At 42.8% G+C, this 23,412-nt stretch overlaps 1 protein-coding gene across 5 annotated transcripts in view; it reads left to right on the top strand.

Moving 5' to 3' along the window:
* Nucleotides 1-23,105, top strand: part of PRELID2 (PRELI domain containing 2) — a 42,659-nt gene extending 19,554 nt beyond the window's left edge. For 2 of the 5 annotated variants that reach the window (XM_030212000.1, XM_030212002.1), the window contains exons 3-6: nucleotides 4,445-4,518; nucleotides 8,891-9,051; nucleotides 14,906-15,011; nucleotides 22,378-23,105. In XM_030212000.1, the coding sequence (XP_030067860.1) occupies nucleotides 4,445-4,518; nucleotides 8,891-9,051; nucleotides 14,906-15,011; nucleotides 22,378-22,434 (398 nt within the window). In that variant the 3' untranslated portion in view covers nucleotides 22,435-23,105. Of the gene's footprint in view, nucleotides 1-4,444; nucleotides 4,519-8,890; nucleotides 9,052-9,532; nucleotides 9,562-14,905; nucleotides 15,012-17,699; nucleotides 17,831-22,377 lie in introns of all 5 variants that reach the window. The other 3 variants (XR_003943120.1, XR_003943119.1, XM_030212001.1) reach the window with 3 other exon arrangements.
* Nucleotides 23,106-23,412: the final 307 nt, after the last annotated feature.

Here is a 23,412-nt window from a genome sequence, read left to right as displayed (position 1 = left end):
AAGAGTGACAAGATTCCATGCAGCATCTGAGTAGCAACATTCCATGTAGAACCCCAAAGAATAGCAAGATTCTGGAATCCTAAAGAGTGACAAGATTCCATGCAGCATCTGAGTAGCAACATTCCATGTAGAACCCCAAAGAATAGCAAGATTCTGGAATCCTAAAGAGTGACAAGGTTCCATGCAGCATCTCAGAGTAGCAACATTCCATACTACAAATCCCAGGGCAAGCAGTTGTTTCCCATGTCTGTCTCAATAGCAGCCTATGGACTTTTCCTCCAGGAATTTGTCCAAACCTTTTTTAAACCCTTATACACTGGGCTGGTATAAGTAGCTGCACCTATATATGTGCGTTTTCAGTCAATTATAGTAATTATTCTGTAAAGAAAAATAGTCACCTACTTTTCTTTCTAGAATAAGTTACAAATAGGCACCTGCCTACACTCTTATCCTAGGTGTTCTGTAACAGCACCTGACAGAGCAAGGCTTTTCATTCTGGGAGTGTGTGTTCGTGTTTACTTTTGCTGGCTGCTGTCTAAAACCAGCACATATGACTGGCTAAGAACAATCGATCGCACATTTCAGTGCATTTTAGACATAACAATTAAGCAGTCGGGAGTCTGTAGTAGCTTAACAGCATCTGAATGGAGCTTTTTGCTTGGCTGCACTAAGCTGAAGGCCAGGTAGCTTCAGAACCAGTGAAGTGCAAATATTCTTATGGCTGCACGCATGTGATCATGCTACTTCCTCTGGAATTGTGTGTCTTCTCTAAGTGGCTGTATAAATCAACTTGGTAAAGGGGGAAGGTGGTTAGCAGGCACAGTGGGTATCGCAGGTTGTATCTTTATTCATTAATTTTGTGACATTTGATTGAAGGGTAGCTGCACTCTTTAGCTACCATGCAATCTTTTAGGCGTTAACCAGATGCGGCCGGCCATGTAGAACTAGAGAGTTCCAAGTGCTGAACATTGGAGAGCCGAGGATGTCAGCTAACCCGTGGCAGTCCACAGGTAACCGTGCGTAATGTACAGGCAGCTCTGCTTAAGGAGTTGGATAAAGGTGTCCAGAGATTATAGGAACTGGGTTTTAATTTTGCATACTTTTGACAGTAATGTTATAAACCTTGATGGATGCAAAACGCTCCTTATAAAATTAGGTCACTCCTAAGAGTACATGAGGTGTAAGCTGATTAGGCTCAGGGGAGTAGTTGGGCAGGGCTTGGGCGGAGTCATGATTTCTGTGCTTAATGGTACGTGCTAACGTTTTAGGCCTGCTCCTGAGCAAGTATCAGTATTGGTGCCTGTGATGTAGGCAGACGTCTGCAGGGTTTGTGCTAGTAATTTATAAAAACACACGGGTACCTCCTGCCCTGCTTATAACACTCATTTGAAAACCACATTGCAGGATCGTTTCGACCATTAGGGCTGATTTGAGAAAGGGTCTTCATGATTTTCCCCCAGATTCTGTAAAGGTCACCCAAATATAGGCGCGATCCTGAGATGCCTGTGCGAATTAATTGTTAATGGCTTGTTGGCTAATCAGTAATTGGAAGTTAACAATCAATTACAGACATTAACTGGCAGTAATTAGGATTTGTGCATGAATTTGCTTGCTTGCTATTGTATTACACTGGGCACCCAACCCAAAAGGGGGCATGGGAGGGGGAGGGTCAGGGGCATTTGAAGAATTTGGGCGCAGTGTCATAGAATACTGGGGATGCGTGTGCAGCTTGTGTGATGCCAGGTTTCAGCAGGCCTAAGTCCTAGCGGTGCCCAAGTGGACAGTTATTTATATTCGAGTGATACAGACAACGATGTTTTCATTTTTTTTGGAAAAACAAGCAGAAGTGCTGGCCACAACTATCAAAATTTGCACGGGGATCCTGTGCATTTCTGCTACCAGCACATCTTCTGAGAAGACATTTTCTAGTGCAGGAAGGACTGTGGAAGACAGGAGAGCTAGACTGAATCCTGAGATTGTTGATAGCTTATTATTCATTCATAGATTAAAAAAAAATCTTAAAAGTGCTTTGTAGGGCGTATTTCTCCCCCACTAGGTCATACAGAGCTGGTAGTATTTTGTGCCCCTTTACATTTTAACAGGGTGGATTAGGATAGTAGAAGTCAGCCATTGTTGGAGTTGGAAGGGTAGAGGGTGATGGGGGAGTTGCTATAATTGCTTGTTATTGTTTTCTATTTGTGATTTATGAACAACAGTTGCACAGAATATTATTCTTTTCTTATTCTTTAATAAAAAGCTTTAAATATAGAATCATATGTGTTCGAGGCTTCTGCAGATGGGGACAGGGACAGAGCCCGCAGGGATAGGGTGGAGACAGAGACAGGGCCTGTGGAGATGGGGTGGGGATGGAGACAGAGCCTGTAGGGACGGGGACAAACTTTGTCTCCATGCCATCTCTAAATGGAACACAATAACCAAGTCACTGTATACAATAAACTCTGCCCCCACAGAAGGTCCCAAAGAAAGCAGAAGGAAGAAAGTAAAAGAAAAGACTAGCCCAAATACAACTCTCCTCTTCCTCCCACTCCCAACCCAACAGTCGGAACCAGAGACTCAACTCCCCACAAGATGGGGCACGTGAAGGCAAAACAAATTGACACATAGAGCAAAGTTCCTTATATTGCCACTACGTGACCAGAGAGGAGTCAAAAACATGAGGAAAATTTGCTGCAAGAATCAAGTCAAAGAAGCATAGGTGTCCACATCCTGTCAGGACCACTTATGATCTGATCATATTTCCTCAGCTTCACAGTTTGCTGCCAGTTTTCCACTGAGGGCACATCGTACTTTCCACTTCTGTGTGAATTTCTTTGGAGACTTCATGCAGAGGGGATTGATGGTGGACTTTAGTTTTATCAGAATCTTAAAAAAGTTATGTAGTTGGTTGCTGTAAGGTAAATGTTTAATGGGCTGTCTCTTAAAAAACAAACTGTATATATGAATGTACCATATGTAACTTTATTATACATTTTATTGGTACAAAAGATGTGTAGCAACCAATTTGTAAATAATATTAAATCATACAATATTCTTTACTGTAAATTCCATATGGCCAATTGATTTTTGCAGAACTCTTTGGTTGATTTTTGTCATATCTGTAGCTAACTTGTGTTTTGCTATTCATCCAAGATTTAACAAACGGGTGTTGCATCCCAATTTGCTAACTCTTTTCCCAATAAATTTATTGACACTAAATGTGATTATATTAGACCTGCAAATCAAAGAGAAGAGATGAGTCTTGAGAAGAGATGAGATGACAGGGAGAGTCTTGGGGACATTCTGGGATGCTGGTGGGTCCAGATGGACACAGAAAAATTGTTCCAAAGTAAGGCTGAGCTTAGAAACACTGAGCAGGATTTCATCCCTACATAGAAAGAAAACCAACATTTTGGACTAAGAACACACCAGTAAGCGTACGACTATGAGCCTATCATTGACCACCTATCTGACCAGAGTCCTCCAAGATGGCCAAGTACCACCTCCTCCTTCAATGATTACATAAGTATTGCCATAGTGGGAAAGGGCCAATCCAGGTCACAAATACCTGGCAAAATCCCAAAAAAGTATAAAACATTCTATATTGCTAATCCCAGCAATAGTGGATTTTCCCCAAGTCCATTTAATAATGGTCTATGGACTTTTTATTTAGGAAGCCATCCAAACCTTTTTTAAATTCCGCTAAGCTAACCGCCTTTACCACATTCTCTGGCAATGAATTCCAGAGTTTAATTACAGCTGCACTTGCTCTCTGTTCGGGCTTATGCAGCAAGCCTTGTCCTGACAGAGCATGGACCAGCTGCATATGGAAGACACCACGCACACGTCAGATCGGGTGACCTCTGACGCTCCTGGCCTGTGTGAGCCTTGCTGCATCAGCCTAGGCAGAGAGCAAGCACAGGTGCACTGAAATATTGAATGAGGAGGGAGGTGGTACTTGTAGGACTCTGGGTAGGTAGATGGTCACTGAGAGGCTTGTTTACTTCCGAACCCTGCAGACCTGCATGGGATTCCTGCAGATTCCTGCAAACCCCATTCCCGTGCAACTCAGATCACAGGACATGAGGAAAGTTGTTTGTAATATGAAGGGAAGATAGTTTCCTTTCTTCAGATAAAATAAATGAAATAAGTTCGAAGTAAAACTAAGGACTTGAGCCTCAACACAGACCGAACAGAAGTCTGTAAACATTTGAGTTGTAAATAAACAAAAAGTGTATTATTTAATCTAAGCTGCAGGAGCCTCATGTGAACACAGCCTGTACAGCCCAGCCCAGCCTCCAAGGACCATAAATGATGTGGTCTGCCTGTCCATGTTTCTTCTCAAGCTGACACTCTGGTCTTCCTGCTTATTAACAAAGCTATAATGGAAACCTTTCATTCTATAAAACTCTCTTCACTTCTGTTTTTTATTTTTCCCTGAAATCAGATTTGTCAACAGGAATCATTTATCGAAGACGGATTGCCACCTGCACCAATATCATTCCGGAGTTTTTAAGAAAGGTAATTATGACAGCCTGCTTGAGGTTTTGTTTCTGACAAATTAATGTACTCTTAAAAAGTTACTTTCTTTTGTCATGTCAAATGGTCCAGTGCAGGTGTGTGGACATGCAATTCTAGGTGCCAATTTGTGTGTAAGACATAGCTGCCGCTTGTGCGGACCCTTGTGTGCATGCATGCTGCCACTGGCGCAGCCACATGGGCGCATGAATCTGTTGCTGGCCCAGACCCGTGGGTGCAAGACATAGCTGCCGCTGATCTGTGGACGTACGAATGCTGTTGCTGGTGCAGCCCCGTGGGTGCACGGATGCTGTTGCTGGTGCAGCCCCGTGGGTGCACGGATGCTGTTGCTGGTGCAGCCCTGTGGGTGCACGGATGCTGTTGCTGGCGCAGCCCCGTGGGTGTATGAATGCTGTTGCTGGCGCAGCCCCGTGGGTGCACGGATGCTGTTGCTGGCGCAGCCCCGTGGGTGCACGGATGCTGTTGCTGGCGCAGCCCCGTGGGTGCACGGATGCTGTTGCTGGCGCAGCCCCGTGGGTGCACGGATGCTGTTGCTGGCGCAGCCCCGTGGGTGCACGGATGCTGTTGCTGGCGCAGCCCCGTGGGCGCACGAATGCTGTTGCTGGCGCAGCCCCGTGGGTGCATGCAGGCTGCCGCTGGCACAGCCCCGTGGGCGCACGAATGCTTTTACTGGCCCAGACCCGTGAGTTCAAGACATAGCTGCCGCTGATCTGTGGGTGGATGTATGCATGCTGTGGATGTACACATGCTGCCACTGGCGCAGACTCGTGGGTGCATGCATCTGTTGCGCTTTCCCATATTGATGTACACTTTTTGCAGTGGCCTGTTTGCATACTATTTGGTTGTTGCATTTTGCAGCAAACGTTGTAATTACAGTTTTGTGTTAGGAAGCTGTGTGCTAGCATTAGCGCAGGGCTCTAATGCAAGATTTCTGCATTGGCCCCTCTTCTTTATGTGGGGTTCTTTATGTGGTTTGATTAACGTTTTGGAAGTTCATACCGGGTAACAGTGCAAGTTTTTTGTTTGCAAAGCCAAGGAGGTATTCAGCAGGCTCTTGTTTGTCTCTCTCCTCGTTCTTGGTGTTGTCATTCCTCATTTATGACCTAGTAGTTTCTTTCCACTGTTTTGGACCGCTGTCTCAGTCAGAACCAGTACCTGGTGCCATGAGTCTTCACTTGCATCTACCAATGGACTTTTCCTTCTCTGGTTTTTATATCTTCCTCACAGCAGGGGCAGTCTAACTTTTGGTTGGAAAATCCAATAATCATCCCCCCGCCCTATCCAGTTTCTCTAAACTCCTGATGCTGTATTGGGCCAAATATTGGTGGAGCCATTACCCCAGTGACCTGCCCTGCCCTGCCCCATTCTGCGGCCTATGTATCGCAGCAGGGTTTTCAACCCAGTCCACAGCACACACTCATCCAGTCCGGATTTGAAGATATCCACAATAAACGTGCATGTGCTATCTCCATTCTATTCTGATCTACCTCATGCATATCCATTGTGGATATCTTTAAAACCTGACTGATTGGACATGTCCCAAGGACTGGGTTGAGAACCCCTTCCTCACATCATATATAATTTTGTAATGACAGACCTGGGCTCCCGGAATCCTGCAGTTCCTATTTAAATGCATTTACATGATCTGCTGAATCTGGCTTCCAGGTGTCACTTTCAAGCAATGATCATGACTTCCCCTCTCAAGGACACCACGAGTACTGCCACCTCTGCATCTGTAGCTGACCCAGGGTGTGCCGTAGCCCGGTCAGGGCTGGGGACCTTCCCTGCTCACAGTAGTAGCATTGAACCACTTCATCAGTTCAAAATTCGGTTTGAGAACTACCTCCAGACCCTGCTGGGTTCATGTGGACCTTGATCAGCAGGAGGGGAAAGGGAAACCTGAAGTCCTTTTAGCTGTGAATTAAATAATTATGATTACTTGGTTTTATTTTAAATTGATGATGCTTTAGAAGAAAGCAGCTTGTCTCATTACTGCTGCTTTAAAATCTATCAAAATACATTTGTTCATTTTCATGCAAAAACCGTGTATTACTTATGATTTTACTCTGCTGCTTTTCTACATATTTAAAATCTTTTCTGCCCATTATCTTCCTGTGTTTATATTTTCCATGCTTCATCTGCTCAGGAAAACATGAATTGCAAGGTATGAAACCCATCTTAAAAAGAGAATGAAGAGTTATGTCTACTTGTATTAATGCATTTTGCATGCAAGAGTCTGGAAATGGGTCTTATTAAAATCCATTAACTTAAGTAAGGCCATAACTGGTTGGAAAGATCTACAAATGAAACAAGAAATCGCTAGATAATTTACTTAGCACTTACACGGCTCAGTTTCCAGTCACATCCCTTTTACTGTGTGTGTGTGTTAAGATGTTCAGCCTTTACATGACCTGCTGTTAAAATCGAAATGTGTGGAAATATTAAAAGTTAGTAACGGTTGGTCTGGCTCGATCATTACCTAATTATTAATCATTAAGACTAAAGGGACCCACTTTATTTGCTTGGCTTTTCCTTAAACTTTTTCAGCACTAGCTCAAGTTATATTCAGGTACAGTAGCTACAGTATTCCCTGAATCCGTCACGTCAAGTACAAATTTAGTACCTTAGTAAAAATTCCCCTAGCATGTGCCTAATGCAGGAAGAATGACCTAATGCAGAAAGCGTTAAAGCATTCTATGTTAGTTTTCCATTTGCATGCAGTAAGTTTGCGGTATTTATTTTCTTATTTTGTTTTGGAGGGGGTGTGTTGGGGTGGAGAATGGGCATGGATGCGCCAATCAGCTAGCACGCTGACATTACCGGCATAACATGAGAGCCCTTAAGGTCGCCTAAATAGCAGGTGGTAAGTGCTCTGGTCACACACCAATGGTAACGTTAGTGCACGGCCAGAAATGCAACAAATAGAAGAAAGCCCTTTTTGATGGCTATGCTAGAAATGGGCTTAACGCACAGGAAAGGCCTACGTAAGGATATGTTTGTCCACTTCTTCGCACAGCATAGGAAAAGGGCCCCTTAGATGTGAGTTAAGTGACCTTATCCAAGTCACAAGGAGTGTCGGGCTTTGAACCTTAGTTTTCCCTGGTTCTCAGCCTGCTGCTTTAACTACTAGGCTGCTCTTTTTGGAAGAGGGGAGAAGTATGGGGAGAACATATCCAATGTCCAGTGAAGAATAGGATCGTTTACCAAAACGTTCCCACTCTAAATCAATAAATAGTGATCACCATAAACAAACCTATCTGTTTACGGTGATCACTATTTATTGATTTAGAGAGAACATATAATAAGCTACATTAGGTCAGACCAGAAGTATGTCAAGCCCAGCATCCTGTCCCTGACAGTGGCCTGTCCAGGCCACTTGGAAGTACCCGGCTGATCCCAAATAGTCTACTTGACTAATAGTTGTTGTATGAATGTAGGAATTTGTCCCAATCCCTTATAAACCCTTCTATGTTAGATGCCTTGACCATATCGTCTGGTAACAGATTCCACAACTTGTTAATTGAGTGAAGAAATACTTTCTCCCAATTTGTTAGTTTCCTGGATTGTCTCTTAGCCCTTGCACAGTTTGAAGGAATAAGAAGGTAAGAATTGCCATAGTGGGTTAGATCAAAGGTTCATCAAGCCCAGTAACCTGTTTCCAGCAGTGGCCAGTCCAAGTCACAAGATACTACTACTACTTAACATTTCTAGAGCGCTACAAGGGTTACGCAGCGCTGTACAGATTAAGAAAAGGACAGTCCCTGCTCCAAGGAGCTTACAATCTAATGGGCGAAATGTCAGTAGGGGCAGGCCAGATTTCCTGAATAGAGGTATGGTGGTTAGGTGCCGAAGGTGACATTGAAGAGGTGGGCTTTTAGCAAAGCTTTGAAGATGGGCAGGGAGGGGGCCTGGCGTATGGGCTCAGGGAGTTTGTTCCAGGCATGGGGTGAGGCGAGGCAGAAAGGGCGGAGCCTGGAGTTGGCGGTGGTGGAGAAGGGTACCGACAGGAGGGATTTATTTTGAGAGCGTAATCCCCAAAAATCCCAAGATTCCATGCTGATTCCCCCAAACTTACAATTTCTTATGCACCGGTCCCTCCTCGCTTAGGGAGGTGATTTTGGGCATTGTTGGGGCAGATATGGAGAGGAGAGATCAAGTAAAAGACATGAGGGAGGGGGAACTTTGAGTGTTGGGTTACATATGGGTAATTTGATATGTTTGTTTCCTCAGGCAGAGAATCTTAACTAGGCAGACTGGATAGGCCCATTTGGTCTGTATCCTCATGATTTAATACATTGCTAGGCTGGAACATTTGAACATTTAAAATGGTGACTTTCTTCTTGTGTTTTGACAGAATAAGATCTTGAAAGTGCCTAATATCTACTTAGAGGAGGAGTCGTGGCTGAATATGCGGAAAAGAATTATGACTCTGAAAAGTCACTGCCTGACATGGACACAATATGCAACTTTAAACGAAGAGTCTGTGTTCAGGGAAAGCTTGGAAAACCCGAACTGGTAAGAGTTAGTGTGAGGTGATGGGGTGAGCAGCAGTTTTGTTTGTTGAGCATCCATTGCCGGTAAACTAACAAACAAGTAAAAGAGAGCTTCAGATGAGCTGGTTTGAATGGAGTGTTACAGGAGGTAGTACAGGGATCCACGTGGGTCTTTCACTCCTTATGTGCCATCAGAGTCTGTTTTTATGTTACCGAGGGCATTAATTTGAAAGTATGCAGCCCTAGAATAAGGTGTTCTTACAGACCATTTCTTAATCACTGTTTCTCATATTCACAGTGATGTACAATTAAAGCATTTCAGAAAATATGATGCAAAAATGTTTTTGAAACACAAGCTTCAAGGACTGAAAGTATGATTTATTTTTATTATTTTTCTTTGCATTATTTTTTTTTTAGTTGTAATTAATTGTATGAATAATTGGTCAGATAAGCAAAGACGGGGTTTGTGTGAGACTGTGATTTTTTTTTTGTTTAATTTACAGGAATTTACAGCCTCAAAGAACATTGCAAGGCATAAATCAGTTTGCTGTCCTTTTTTTTTTTTTTTTTTTTAAATGACTTTTTCTTTATTAATGTTCAGCTTGTTTGGGTACAATCAAACCAGACTTTAAAAGTGGAAATAATCTTTTGGTTTATGGCACAGTATATGTTCCATCTTCTGCTGTCCATAAATAACACAGTAAAAAAAAAAAAAAATATATATATATATAATCCCCCCGATATGCAGCTGGCAGTGCTTTGACTGTCCGCTGCTGGTGTTCAACCTGAATATTTAGTTCCAGGTCATTTCCGGCGACTAGCATTGAATATCTGTTTTTTCAGTGTCAGCTAGTGCATGAGTCGATTATTCAGACTTACTGGCCATAGCTTAGTGGGCTAAGATAAGCCTGCTTTTTATCTGGCCTTATTTGGGTGCTAATCCTGGCCGGTTAAGTTTTGAATACCGTGACTTAACTGGTCGCACCCCAGGAATACCCCCAGCATCGCCAGCTTTATTTTCGGAGCTAACTGGACATTTTCAGTGGCGATAACCGGTTAAATGCTACTGAAGATGACCAATTATCTGCTGTGATGCAAGTTAACCGGTCAGCAGCAGTTCCCAGCCGGTTAACGCATGCAGAATATCGGGTCCGATATGTTTTTATATATTTGTAAATCGAGCAGTTAGAGCCTTGTATCAGATTACCGTCTGCGGACTGAAACGGTGCAAGGAGAAAAGGCAGAAGGTCCAGCTCATCTGTGAGTGCATTTTACATGGACTGCTAAAGTGGAATTAGTATTTGAATAATTAAATAACTTTTATGAAGGAAATGAAGAAATGTTAATGATGTGTTTGTTAATCATGCAGAATCCTTTTTCCAAGATAAAGGCACCAATGTTCATCCTTCTGTCTGCTGCATCATCATCTTAAATGTAGAGCATGCCGTGTGTCTTATTGTTTGGAGCTGCTTATTTGATTGTGGATTTTTGTTTATTCATATGTTCTAGGTCTGTGTTGTGGCATTTTCACTTAATGTTGAAAGTGTTGGCTGTCTTACATTCCTTCTGTAGAAGTAACCTAGGGACCCTTTTACTAAGCCACGTAAATGTCTACTCACGCCCAACGCATGTCAAAATGGAGTTACTGCACGGCTCTTGCGGTAATTTCATTTTTGGCGTGCATCAGATACATGTGGCCAAAAAATAATTTTTACTTTCTGCTGCGCATATCGGATGCACGTCAAGTGGCATTTGGTGCGCGTAGGTCATTACTGCCCGGTTACCGCCTGAGATTTTACTGCTAGGTCAATGGCTGGCAATAAGGTCTCTGACCCAAAATGGATGCGCAGCAATTTTCATTTTGCCGCACGTCCATTTTTGGCAAAAATAAAAAGGAGGCCTTTTTTAACAGGTGCGCTGAAAAATGATTCTGCGCGTGCCCATAACCCGCACCTACACTACTGAAGTCCATTTTTCAGCACACCTTAGTAAAAGGACCACCTAGTGTTTAATGCAGCGGACTAAGAATCGGGGTTCAAATCCTGCTTCTCCCACTGATGCTGTTATAACCTTGAGCAAGTTACTTCACCCTCCATTGCCCCATGCACAAACTTACATTGGGAGACCTCAAGCTGGAAATATCTACTAAACCTGCATGCAACTCACTTTGAGCTCGGCTTTGGATATGGACACTATCCCCCGGATCCTATATAGTGTGCATAGAGATCCACATCGAAATCAGCATGGATTCTATAACAATACGTTTAACTTAACGAGCTTAACAAGCTAATGAGCGCTAACAGCACTTAACAAGCAATAATGAGCACTAATTGGCACTGATTAGAATTTAGGCGCACAACTCGCTAAGCATATTCTGTAACAATGTGCGCCAAACTTCTTAACATGTGCAGGTAAAAAGGGGCAGGGAAATGGGCATGCTGAAATTTACACATCTAGTTATAGAATATGGCCCAGTGCACCTAAATTTACACGTTGGGATTTACACTGTTTTCCTTGGTGTAAATAGATGTGCGTAGATTTAGGCGCTGAAATATCAACAAAGCATATTCTATAATTGACGAGAATACTCTTAGTTGGCACTAAACTCAGCGCAAATTTTTTTTAGGCACCGATTTATAGAATCTCCCCCTATTTGTGTTAGGATTGTCCTACTGTTATAAATGTTTCATCTAGAATGGGGGTTCTCAACCCAGTCCTCGGGACACATCTAGCCAGTCAGGTTCACAGGATACCCCTAATGAATATGCATGAGAGAGATTTGCATGCCTACTGCTTCCATTGTATGTAAATCTGTCTCATCAATATTCAGTAAGGATATCCTGAAAATCTGACTAGCAGGTGTGTGTCCCTTGTACTGGGTTTAGAAGCCCTGATCTAGAACTAGGAAAGGGCTCCATCTCAATACTGGATAGATTTGCCTGTCCAGAGAGTATGGAAATACCTAATGCCATGTTGCAGTGTTGTCCTGACTTTTTCAGGTAGGTCAGAAGTACAAATTTCTAGTATCTTCCCTGTCTGTGCATTTATGCAATTCAAGAAGTTTGCACAGATGAGACCATGGTGACTTGGGACAGAGCTAGAAAACATTGTGTATATTAGAGACAGGGACCATCTGGTGATGTAAAGTCAAGCTTTAAGCTCCCAGCTCTGTTGGGGTCTTTGTACAGAAAAGGGGCAACTTGGACCAGAGTCACCCTTCAACTTAAAGGTTCAGCAAAGCAGCCCAGACTTTATGGAGATGCAACAATATTTGGACATGAGCTAAACCCAAAATCTGTCTTCACTCAAGGAGCAGTAGATATTAGCCTGTCCCTGGAGGGCTCACTAAGTTTGTTCCTGATGCATTGGAGAGTTAGGTGACTTGTCCAAGATTACAAGGAGCTGCAGGTGGGATTTGAAACTGGCTTCCCTGGTTCTCAGCTTGCTGTTCCAGCTCTAATAGGATTTGATTCCGATTGAGAGGGAAACTCAAAGCAACAGCAGGACTTTGCCAGAATAAAAATTTAAACACAAATCACTACGATTTACTAATTAGTGTGTTCACAAAAATAAGTCTTAAATGACCCCACTGAGCATTCACTGTTCAGGTTTATGGCACAGGTCTCTTTAAGCTTTCCCTCAAATGAGCTCAAGTCAAACAATGAAACAGAAACTTCCTCTACTTTGAAACTCAATAAGCAAAAAGGAGTAGCTTACTGGTTGGAACAGCAATAGCACCACCACTGCCGTCAGCTCTTTTTTTCACAATTACCTGGGTGATGGTTCACCATTTTAACACCCCCTCCCCCTTCATCTGGCCCAAGGGCTGCAGGTTGCTCCGGAGTGCAGTGACTGAGGGATCCTCCCCTCCTAGCTGAACTGCTCCCCCAACTCAATTCCCACATGGTCTGTGAGACAGAGACCAAGTGCTACGCACTGCTGCTAATGAGCCATCTAGCTGGCAGTAGTGATTTTTTTAGGCAACATATTGGACTCCTGTTTGGATGAAATAAAAATCATTATGGGAGGAATTCAAGAAATGGCACCCGAAGTTAGTTGCCATAAAGATTTGTGCTAAACTAGTAAAATAGCAGAATGTCCTTTGCAGAACACCAGCTTAGCGTGAATCTCATGGCTAACTTTGAGTGCTAAAACCTGGTGTAAGACTGGCGCCCAGCTTCGGTGTGGAAATGGCATTATTCTATAACATCGTGCCGAAATCCTGGGAACACCCCCGACTTGCCTATGCCCCTTCGATGGCCACACCCCCTTTGCAGTTCCACATGAGAGAAATTAGGTCTCAGTTTCCAGAAAAGGGACGTAAGTTAGATGGGCAACTGCTAATTAGTGTTAAGGCCAATAAACGGTACTTATCTCCAACTAAGTAAAGATTTAGTGCCAATTAACTGATCTATTCTATAACTGGATGTGCAGTTGGGTGTCTAACTTTATCCACCATTTATAGAACTTTGGGGGGGGGGGAGGGGTCTGTTCTTAGGATGCAAGAAAGCCCAGACAGGTCTCCTTTGGGAAGACTTGACCCGGGATGTGCTAGTACAGGCCCTTGCAGGGTACCTGACAGGTAGTCCGGGCAAGAATATCAGTAAGTCTTGATATCAAAAGATCCTCTAATTAAACTGTCATCAGAAAAACAATTAGACCAAATCTGTTGTATTTAACTAGTCAATAATTTAGTAAATGGGTCTTGTTAATAGACTCCCCATCCCTAACCCTGCTTTTTAACTTTGTCGGTATAATGGCTTCCGCCTAGATGGCTTTCTGCTAGAGAAATCAATACCTGATCGATATTTCCCAAGAGCTCTGTCCTTTTCAGCTCTGACCATAAAATCTAAATAAATGAGGTTGGCCTGTTGAGTGAGGAGTTTGTTGATGGCTTATGCTGATGGTTTGCAGTACTTCAGTTGGTTTGTCCTCAGGAACAGCTGAAGAGGTGTCTGTAGTTTTTTTTTTTTCCTATAGCAGACGTTATGGTCTTGTGCATCAGTCATGTTCGGCAGGAGAGAGAAATGAATATGATTTGAAGATTGTACTTTACAGGCAGAGTGCTATTTTCATATCCTGCCTACTAACACTGCTGGTCTTTGCAAATGTTTCCATTTACGATAGATCGCAATGACCAGCTTGTGCTTATTCCTTTCAGATCTTGCTAGGAAAGTGTGTTTGAAAGGTTTTCGTTGAAACTGTTTTATAATGCAACAGTGAATGCCTTTCAGTGATATACAAGAAACCAGTTCCTTAAACCAATCATTACTACTACTTATCATTCATATAATGCTATTAGATATATACAATGCTGTACACTAGACAGATATGAGATGGTCCCTGCTCGACAAAGCTTGCAATTTATTTGAGACAGGCAAACAGGACAAATAAGGGATAATGGTGGGAATAATTACAATAGACTGAGTACTGAACAGGTGACTAGGAGTTAAAAGTAGCTTCAAAAAGGTGGTCTTTTAGCCTAGATTTGAATATGGCCAGAATTGGAGCTTGACATATCAACTCAGGAAGTCTATTTGAGGCTACAGTACAGCAAGAGAAAAGGAATAGAGTGTGTCCTTGGCAGTGGAGGGGGAGGGTACAGATAAGACAGACTTATCAGATGAGTGGAGTGATAGGTCTGATTAGCAAAGACTTGTTTCTCCTATAGATACAGAAAGACAAAAGTTTGAGGCAAAACTCTGATTATTAAAATCGCTGTTGCATTTATGCATAATACCATTGTGGATTCAGTCCTGTGATGGGTTTAGCTATTTTCTAGATCTGTGTTCCAGTGTAATCTGCTGGATCTGATACATCTGTTTCTATACACACATATTTTCACATTTATATCCTTTTTTTTTCAATTTTAACAGGACTGAATTTGCACAGAAAGGCACTGTGTCGATTACCGGGGCAGGGTTCCTCAACTATGTATTTGAAGCTTTTGCACAGGCTTTTGTGAACCAAGGCATCAAGAAGGTAAGGCCCTGGGAAGGTTATCTTAAATCTAAATAAATGAGGCTGTTCTGGAAGGACCCATGGGATGAGGGTGTGACTTTCCTAAAGATGGGAGGGTAGGTGGGAGAGAGAAGAGAAGCTGTCCTGGATTAGGGAGGATCTTACAGACTGTCACAGTTTGTGGCCGGCAGCTGGATCCATAAGACTGTGAACTGACTATCTGACCAATACTAGATAACCTGCTTAGTATGGAACAGCTGAAAGGCTTTTTGGTCAATATTTAGCCACCAGTCAGTGTGTGTGTGTGTGTTTTTGTTTGTTTGTTTTTTATTTAAAGCTTTCTGCTGCAGTTCTCAAAAACGTATCTATATATTGTGTCTGGTAAGGTTTGTCTCTTTGCGGATGATACCAAACTCTGTAATAGGATGGACACCCCGGAGGGTGTGGATGGTATGAAGAAGGATCTAGCAAAGCTTGAAGAATGATCCAATAATTGGCAACTAAGATTTATTGCTAAGAAATGCAGGGTCATACACTTGGGGTACAAGAATCCAAGGGAACAGTACATTATAGGGGGTGAAGTGCTTCTGTGTTTGAAAGAAGAGCGGGACTTGGGGGTAATTGTGTCTGATGACCTTAAAGTGGCCAAACAGGTAGAAAAGGCAACTGCCAAAGCCAGAAAGATGCTTGGGTGCATAAGGAGAGAGATGACCAACAGGAAAAAAAGAGGTGATGCCGCCCTTATGGTGAGGCCCTGTTTAGAGTACTGTGTGCAATTCTGGAGACCACACCTATGGAAAGATTTTAAACAGGATGGAGTCGGTCCAGAGGGCTGCTACAAAATTAGTAACCGGCCTCTTATCGTAAAACATATAGGGACAGGCTTAGGAACCTCAACATGTATGTGCTGGAAGAGAGGGGATATGATAGAGACGTTTATTTTCTGCCAGAATCTCTATGCTCACATTAGCCCTCTCCTCAAGTCACTTCACTGGCTCCCTATCCGTTTCCGCATTCAATTCAAACTTTTCTTACTGACCTATAAATGCATTCACTCTTCTATTTTCCAGTACCTCTCCACTCTTGTCTCTCCCTACGCCCCCCATCGGGAACTCCATTCTGTAGATAAATCTCTCTTGTCTGTCCCCTTCTCCACTACTGCTAATTTCAGACTCCATTCCTTTTACCTTGCTGCACCTCACGCCTGGAATAGACTTCCTGAACATGTACGTCTAGCCCCGTCTTTGCCCATTTTCAAATCCAGGCTAAAAGCCCACCTCTTTAACGCTGCTTTTGACTCCTAATCGTTGCTCACTTGCCTGTACCTGTTATCCCTACCTCTTTAATCCCCTTACCTCTTAATTGTTCTGTCTGTTTGTCTGTCCTATTTGGATTGTAAGCTCTTTGAGCAGGGATTGTTTTTTACGTGTATGGTGTACACACTGCGTATGCCTTGTAGCGCTATAGAAGTGTTAAGTAGTAGTAGTTTAAATACCTCAGTGGCGTCAACATACAGGAGGCAAGCCTTTTTCAAATGAAGGAAACTCTGGAATGAGGGGGCATACAATGAAGAGGAAATAGACTTAGGAGGAATCTAAGAAAATACTCTTTCACCGAAAGGGTGGTGGATGCGTGGGATGGCCTCCTGGTGGAGGTTGTGGAGATGAGGACTGTGTCAGAATTTAAGAAAACGTGGGACAGGCATTTGAGATCCCTTAGGAATGGAAGAGTTAATGGTTCGTGAGGATGGGCAGACTGGATGGGCCGTTTGGCCCTTATGTGCCATCATGTTTCTATGTTTCTCTTCAGCTCCTCTGTCCAGGTCAGTGATTCCCAGACTGGGTCTGCAGGACCTGAGCTCTTTTCAAGGGTTCCAGAAATGAGGAAGTGAGTGGCATGCTTCAGCTGACACCAGCAGTATGACCTGAAGATGTGCAGGAGTGCCATATCGGTCACTGAAGCACGTCGCTGACTTCTTCACTGCTCAGGCAGCAAGGGCACATACCTCTTCGGCTAAACTAAATCAAAGGTAGGTCCCTCCAAAGCAGTACCAGGTAGTTGAGGGGAGGGGGAAGATGCTGGATCTAGGGTATGGTGAGGGGGTGGTGTCTCAGAGAGAAGGGAGATGCTGAATCGAGGGCGGGGTGGTGGGAGAGACCTTGGGCCCAGGGGGGTGAAGAGGAGATGGAGAGAGACTCAAGATGCTGGACTAGGGGGGCTGGGCAGGAGGGAAGGGGAGCAGAAGCTGGATGGAATTTGGGGGGGGGGTTGCTCATCAAAATATTTTAGGGGTTCTTCCATTGTAAGAAGTTTGGGAATCACTGGTCCACATAGTGGCTGGCACTGAATGTTCTGGTCAGCAGCCCTTACAGGTTATCAGTTGCTGTTATCCCAATAAGTGTTTCTGAGTATCAACCACTGTGTTCCTATGTGTACAAAGCTCCATTCTTGCTTTTCATTGTCCAATATATATAAAAGTTCACACGGAGGCACATGTTAAATGAACTGAATTTGCATTTGTAGTTTTTTCCTAATTTCAGTTGTTAACTCGGGAAGCTCAGTTAGTCATTCAGTTTACTCCTACGCTTCCGTTTCACAGCGTTGCAGTCCCTCGGCTTCAGCTGATCTGTACATAACCTTGCATCAGTTTGACAAGGCGTCTCAGCGATTGCCCTGATACCAGTTTCTTTCAAACTTTTTCCTTTTCAGAGCTTTTTAATCCGCAGAAACAAGAATGTGGATTACATTTCCCAGAGGTGAATGCACTGGCATTTTTACGGATTTTGAGGTTAGGCAACGTTTGACAGTCTGGCATCAACATTCTCTTCACCAGCGCATTGGTAAATGGCAATTTAGATTAAAGGATTTTCCTGCCACTCAAAGCAGTTACATATCTCTAGCTAGCATGTTTGGTTTAATTCAATCAGCAGCTGACTTAGATTGAAATTAATTGCCCCCCCCCCCACCCCACACACACACTTTTTAAAAACATTTTTACTTCTGTTTTTTCATGTTGAATAAATGTTTGAAGCTAATCAAAGCCTTTCCTGCTTTTGTGATATTCCCATTTATTGGAGGGGGGGGGGGGGGGTGACGCTTCTCTTTGCTAACTACATGTACTAGCATTGCCTTTATTTAAAAACCTTTCTAACTCTCCATATCATATAATTCTCAGTGGCAAATGGTTAAAACGTAAGTAATGAGATAACACATAAAGTCTATACCATACGATGCCCTTCACAGGCAGTTTATTACCTTCCCACTACCTCCCCTTGCTTCCCGCAGCTGACTTCCATGCCGCTATGCCTGACGGCTGAGAAAATAGATAAGCCTTAAGTTTCTTCCTAAAACTAGCCGTGAGGTGTTCAATCTGTGTAAATATTTGGATTTGAGATTTAATTACTTGCTTTTTCTAAATCCAAGCTTAAGACAAGTTACAGGCAGATGCACATGTTGTTCCCTGTCACTTTATCTGACTTGTCCATGAGGTAACGGAGGGTGAAGTGACTTACCTACAGAGATGGGTAGTAACGAAGTATTGTACTTAGTACAGTTTTCAGTACTTTTACTTGTAATGAGTTACATTTTTTGCGATACTTTTTACTCGTAACTCATTACAAATAAGCAGTATTTTGTACTTAGCAACAAAATACAAGTTAAGAGGTTTTTTTTGTTTTTTTTTTTAAGGTATTTTTCCTTCATCTGCTTGAACCCAATTGCTAAACAGGAAGTACCGCCAGGTTATTGCAGCAGCCCAGCAGTACTTTCCACCCCTAGTGCGCTGTCATATCCGATGCTAAAAAAATATATTTATTTTTGTAGCACCGGTGTGTACTCGGCGGTAATCGGGCAGTGCCGCATGCTACCTGGTTACCGCTGGGAGAGTGGGAGCTCTCAATGGGTGGCGGTAAGGGCTCCTTACCGCATGGCCATTTCCTGCAAGAAAGAAAGACTTCCCTTTTACCCGCTGCAGGTAAAAGTCAGGTCCTCTTTTGCCACAGCTTGGTAAAAGGGGCCCAATGTTATTCCTACACTGTGACTACTGAAAGAGTAGATTTTAAAGGAGATTATCTGCTCATTTGGCAACTGCATGCTTCTTAAGCCCAGTCAGGGTTGGCTCAAGGGACTCAGCCAACTTTTAATTTTCTCTCTCTCATATGCACAAGGCCTTTCCACTTTGACCCGTAGTGACCCTTCCGGATAAGGGTCAAAGGGAAAAGGCCTGGTGCATGCCAGAGGCAACCAGTGAGTACGTTTGCCCCTGGCACTGCAAGGACTTCAGGTTAGAGAGGGAGCAAGCAGACAGGGCCTTGAGTGGGGAGAAAGATGCTGGATTGTACAGGGAGGGACGGAGGAAAGAAAGGGGGAGGTGTAGCCAAGGACTGGAGGGGGATATACTCCTGTCCCCATCCTGCATCAGCAATGGGAGAAAAATTAGCGTTCATGGGGAAACACCAATCGGTCACTAACATACCATTTAAGCCAGGCTGGATTCCTCTTCCTTCTCCCCTCCCCCCCCCCCAAAAAAAAAAAAATTGAGAAGAGAGCGATTGCTGCCTGAGAATCTACCCGATCCTCGAGCAGTCTGGCTTTTTGGACAACTTCTGTACTTCTCTTCAAAAATTAGCATATACATAAATTGCTCTTTAAATAGGGGACACCTGCTTGCAGATATGGCCCATGGGTCCTGCAAGAGAGAATAAATAGGCTTTTACTTTAAAATAAATACAATTGTCACATTGTGTCAGTCAGAAAGCTTTCAGTTGTATCTGTAAAGGTGGACAAGTTAATGGGTAGGGGTGATGTTTGTTCTGTGTTTCAAGTGCATCATTGCATTGTAAGTAGTGTAAATTAAGCCCCTTTCAGCTTGATCTCCTGGGGCTGAAATTTTAAGTGTTTGAACTTTAGTTGAAAGGAATATATTGATTAGTCTTTGATTTAGTCATTCCCTACTGAAAAGATACTCTGTAATGTCTTCACCTGCCCTTTAGGACATTTTTATTCATGGTATGGATTTTTTTTAAAGCTTTCCTGCTTGAAGGACAACAGGCAGCATGAAGAGGAAAAACAGAAAAATGGGATGTGGATAGATTGTCTACACACTGTGGTTGTAATTATGTCCATAAATAACTTTCTTTTGTGTATTTTTTTCCACTACAACTGCACCTTGTTCTATTTAACATGGTTCTCAAGGTTTTATATTGCTGGTACATGACCCCAAGTTGCACTCTTATCCTGCTTGCTGGAGGGGCTGTGGTCAGTGAGGTACCCTGGGACATATATGGTGGACATGGCTAAAAGCTTGTTCTTTTTAGAAGTCTATTAATTTTCAGATTTTCTGGTGCACAAGTTTGCAGGTCTCTTGGGATCCTGGTTTTTTCTTGCTCAATACAGATATCCCTGGGTTCTGCAAATGGCATATTATGCATTTTTTTAATTCTGCTAAATTGACACGTGCAGCTTGCTGGAAGGACCCATGGATTCCCTCTGTGAACCTGTGGAGAGCAAAACTCCGTTATGGTAGCAAAACTCAGATAAGATAGAGAAGCCGATCGCCACAAGTAGAAAACTGAGTCACATTGGAGGCAGATTTGGGGTAACTTGAAGAATGTGGACTTTTTGTAACTGCAAGTGGTTTCTCTTGGTATCCTGTGCCGTGTGCGACTCTTAGCATTGAGTCTGAGAATACTATGTATCCTTTTCTGGACTTCTTTGATTTTCTGGTTGGGATATGGTAAAAACTTTCCATAAATAAGGAAGTTCTTGGTGTGCTGTTAATCTTATAATGTTTGTATACAGTTATGTTTTTGAGACTGCATGCTTCTTTGCTTTGTTTGTCCTGTGCAAACTATAAGACTTCCTGTTTAAAAAAAAAAGGTGGTTTAGTTCTCCTGTTAAGTGATCTTGGGCAAGTCACTTAACCCTCCATTGCCTCAGGTACAAACTTAGATTGTGAGCCCTCCTGGGACAGAGAAATATCCAGTGTACCTGAATGTAACTCACCTTGAGCTACTACTGAAAAAGGTGTGAGCAAAATCTAAATAAATAAATAAAAGGCCGGTCAGTCTTTAAACTGGACTGAAGCAGTCAGTTAGCCCAGTCTCTCCTTACAGGGGACATATCTGGGGTGATACTAGGTTTTCATATTGCACTTCTGCCGTGGGAAAGAAATGCCTTGAGAATTACTTTGCAGAGCAACACAGGATTTTTTTCATAAGTGTGGCATATAAAATGAACATTGAATTGATAACAGTTTGATTAGTTGGACAATGTGAAGCCTCCAGATCAGCATATCTTAAGAAAATGAGCATTTATGATAGAGGCCAAAACCAAACCTACCAAAACTCTGAAAGCTTTTGGCCGAAATGAAACTGCAGCCAAAACTCATCACCTGGTTCTGACCAAAACTGAAAACTCAACTTTGGTTGTGTGAATATGAACCAGTGAGGGCCGCTAAGAATTATCAAATCTCGTCGTCTGCATTCCTTTGCTAAACCCACCATATCCAAGCCAGAATATAACAATTTAATGAAAGACCATAATTACCTCCAAGCAAAATAGCCTCTAAACACATGGACCACAGCTAATGAAAACTGAAACTAAAAACCATAGTGCTTTTACAGTGGCTGACTTTCTGTCACACTCGGACAGCTGATGTCATAACTCCACTGAGAAGCCAATTGCTAAGGAGCTTATGATCCCAAATTTAGGGGCCCTTTTATGAAAGGTTTGCCACACAGGAACCCGGAACTACCGCTGCCCCAATGCGGCCACTGGCGGTAGTTCTGGCTTGAGCGCGTGCCTTTTCCGGCATGCTGTAAAATACTTTTGGAATTTTTACTGTTGTGCTAACCCGGCAGTAATTGCACTGCCCGGTTACCACCAAGTTATTGCAGGTTTTCTTTTCCCCCAAAATAGCCAGCTGATAAAAGGCTGGACATTTTTGGGGAAAAGAAAACCTCAGCATTTGCTTAGAACTAGCTCTTATGTAACTATGTCAGATAAAATGAAGCTCATTTAAGCTGACATGTCTACATAAATGAATTAAGCAAACGCTGAGGTATTTTTTCTGCACTATGGTCTTTTAAATATATGGATAATCAAAAGGGCAGTTTTTACCTCATTGGCTATTATAATGGAAACAATTAACAGTGCATGGCCATTAATAGACAAAATTAGAAAATTGTCCATTTTACAGCTGCAGTAAAAATGCGTAACCTACGTAAGGGTGTGCTTCTTACTGTAGCTTAGTAAAAGGCCCCCTTACGTATGTTATTTTTGGTAATCCTAGTGAATCAATCTGGCAATTACACTTTTGTCATTTAACCACTGTTCTGATAATTTCCGTTCATATCTAACATTTATTTTGTCGGTTTTCTTTAAATAGAGTATTAAAATAATGGAGACTCTCTTACAAGAAAGATATGGCTGTCCCTTCTCCTAATTACCACATTATCCTCTTGGCAAAATCGTGGATCTTCATGAATGAAAAGGAATGCTGGAAGCAACATTAAAACTGCTCAAAATTTGGAATGTAAATTTTATTTTGAGTATGGAGAAAGAGGCATCCACGGGTCAGAATGGTGTGGCCTTACATTTGCTGCAGTCCTCAAGCGTAATTCTGCTTTACTTGCAAAAGTGATGGGAAGACTTTGAGGAAAGCATCTTATTTTCTGATGATTGGTGTGGAGCTTGGCAGCATTGATCCGTGAGGGAATTGTGCAAAAAACAAGATCCAGGCAGTGAAAGTTAAGCAGCTGGGATAGTATGTGGAGCGTCAAAAGGAACAATCTTTGACTGCTCCCAGAATTGATGGAATATAAAGTTGATATTTGTCCATATAAGATAAAGTATGGGACAGATTAATTAAAGAGCCATTGATACCTGCAGTATAGAAATTCTCTGTGGGTGGTCTAGAGATGTTCTGAAGCTTTTTTGTACTATAATAGAATTTTTTATTGGGTTCAATAATCATTAATGAGAAGAATATTCCAGGGAAAATAGAAACATTTTTAGTACCAATAGAATGTGTTCTGTTCTACATGGTAAGGGGTCCTTTTACTAAGTTGCGCTAGCCTCAACGCGTGTTTTTGACACACGATGAGGCCCCCTTTACCGCAGCGGGTAAAAGGATGGCCATTTTTTGGGAAAATAAATGGCCATGCGGTAAGTGAACCACTTTCCACAAGGCCATTTCGGTTGGGAGCCCTTACCGCCACCCATTGAGATGGCAGTAAGGGCTCCCGCGCTAACCCGGTGGTAATGGGCAAGATTACTGCTGGTTAAATTACGGCGCTACAAAATTCTGACAAATTACTGTAGCACCGGAAATGGCGCATGCTGGAGGTGGGGACTACTGCCAGGCTTCTGTGGTATTTCCAGATTGGTGCGCAGCAAGCCTGTTGTCACATGCCATCACTTT

Source organism: Microcaecilia unicolor, chromosome 8 (genome assembly GCF_901765095.1).
Source record: "Microcaecilia unicolor chromosome 8, aMicUni1.1, whole genome shotgun sequence".
Taxonomy (NCBI): domain Eukaryota; kingdom Metazoa; phylum Chordata; class Amphibia; order Gymnophiona; family Siphonopidae; genus Microcaecilia; species Microcaecilia unicolor.
Note: the sequence above shows the minus strand (reverse complement) of the source record. Positions and strands in the feature narration are given on the sequence as shown.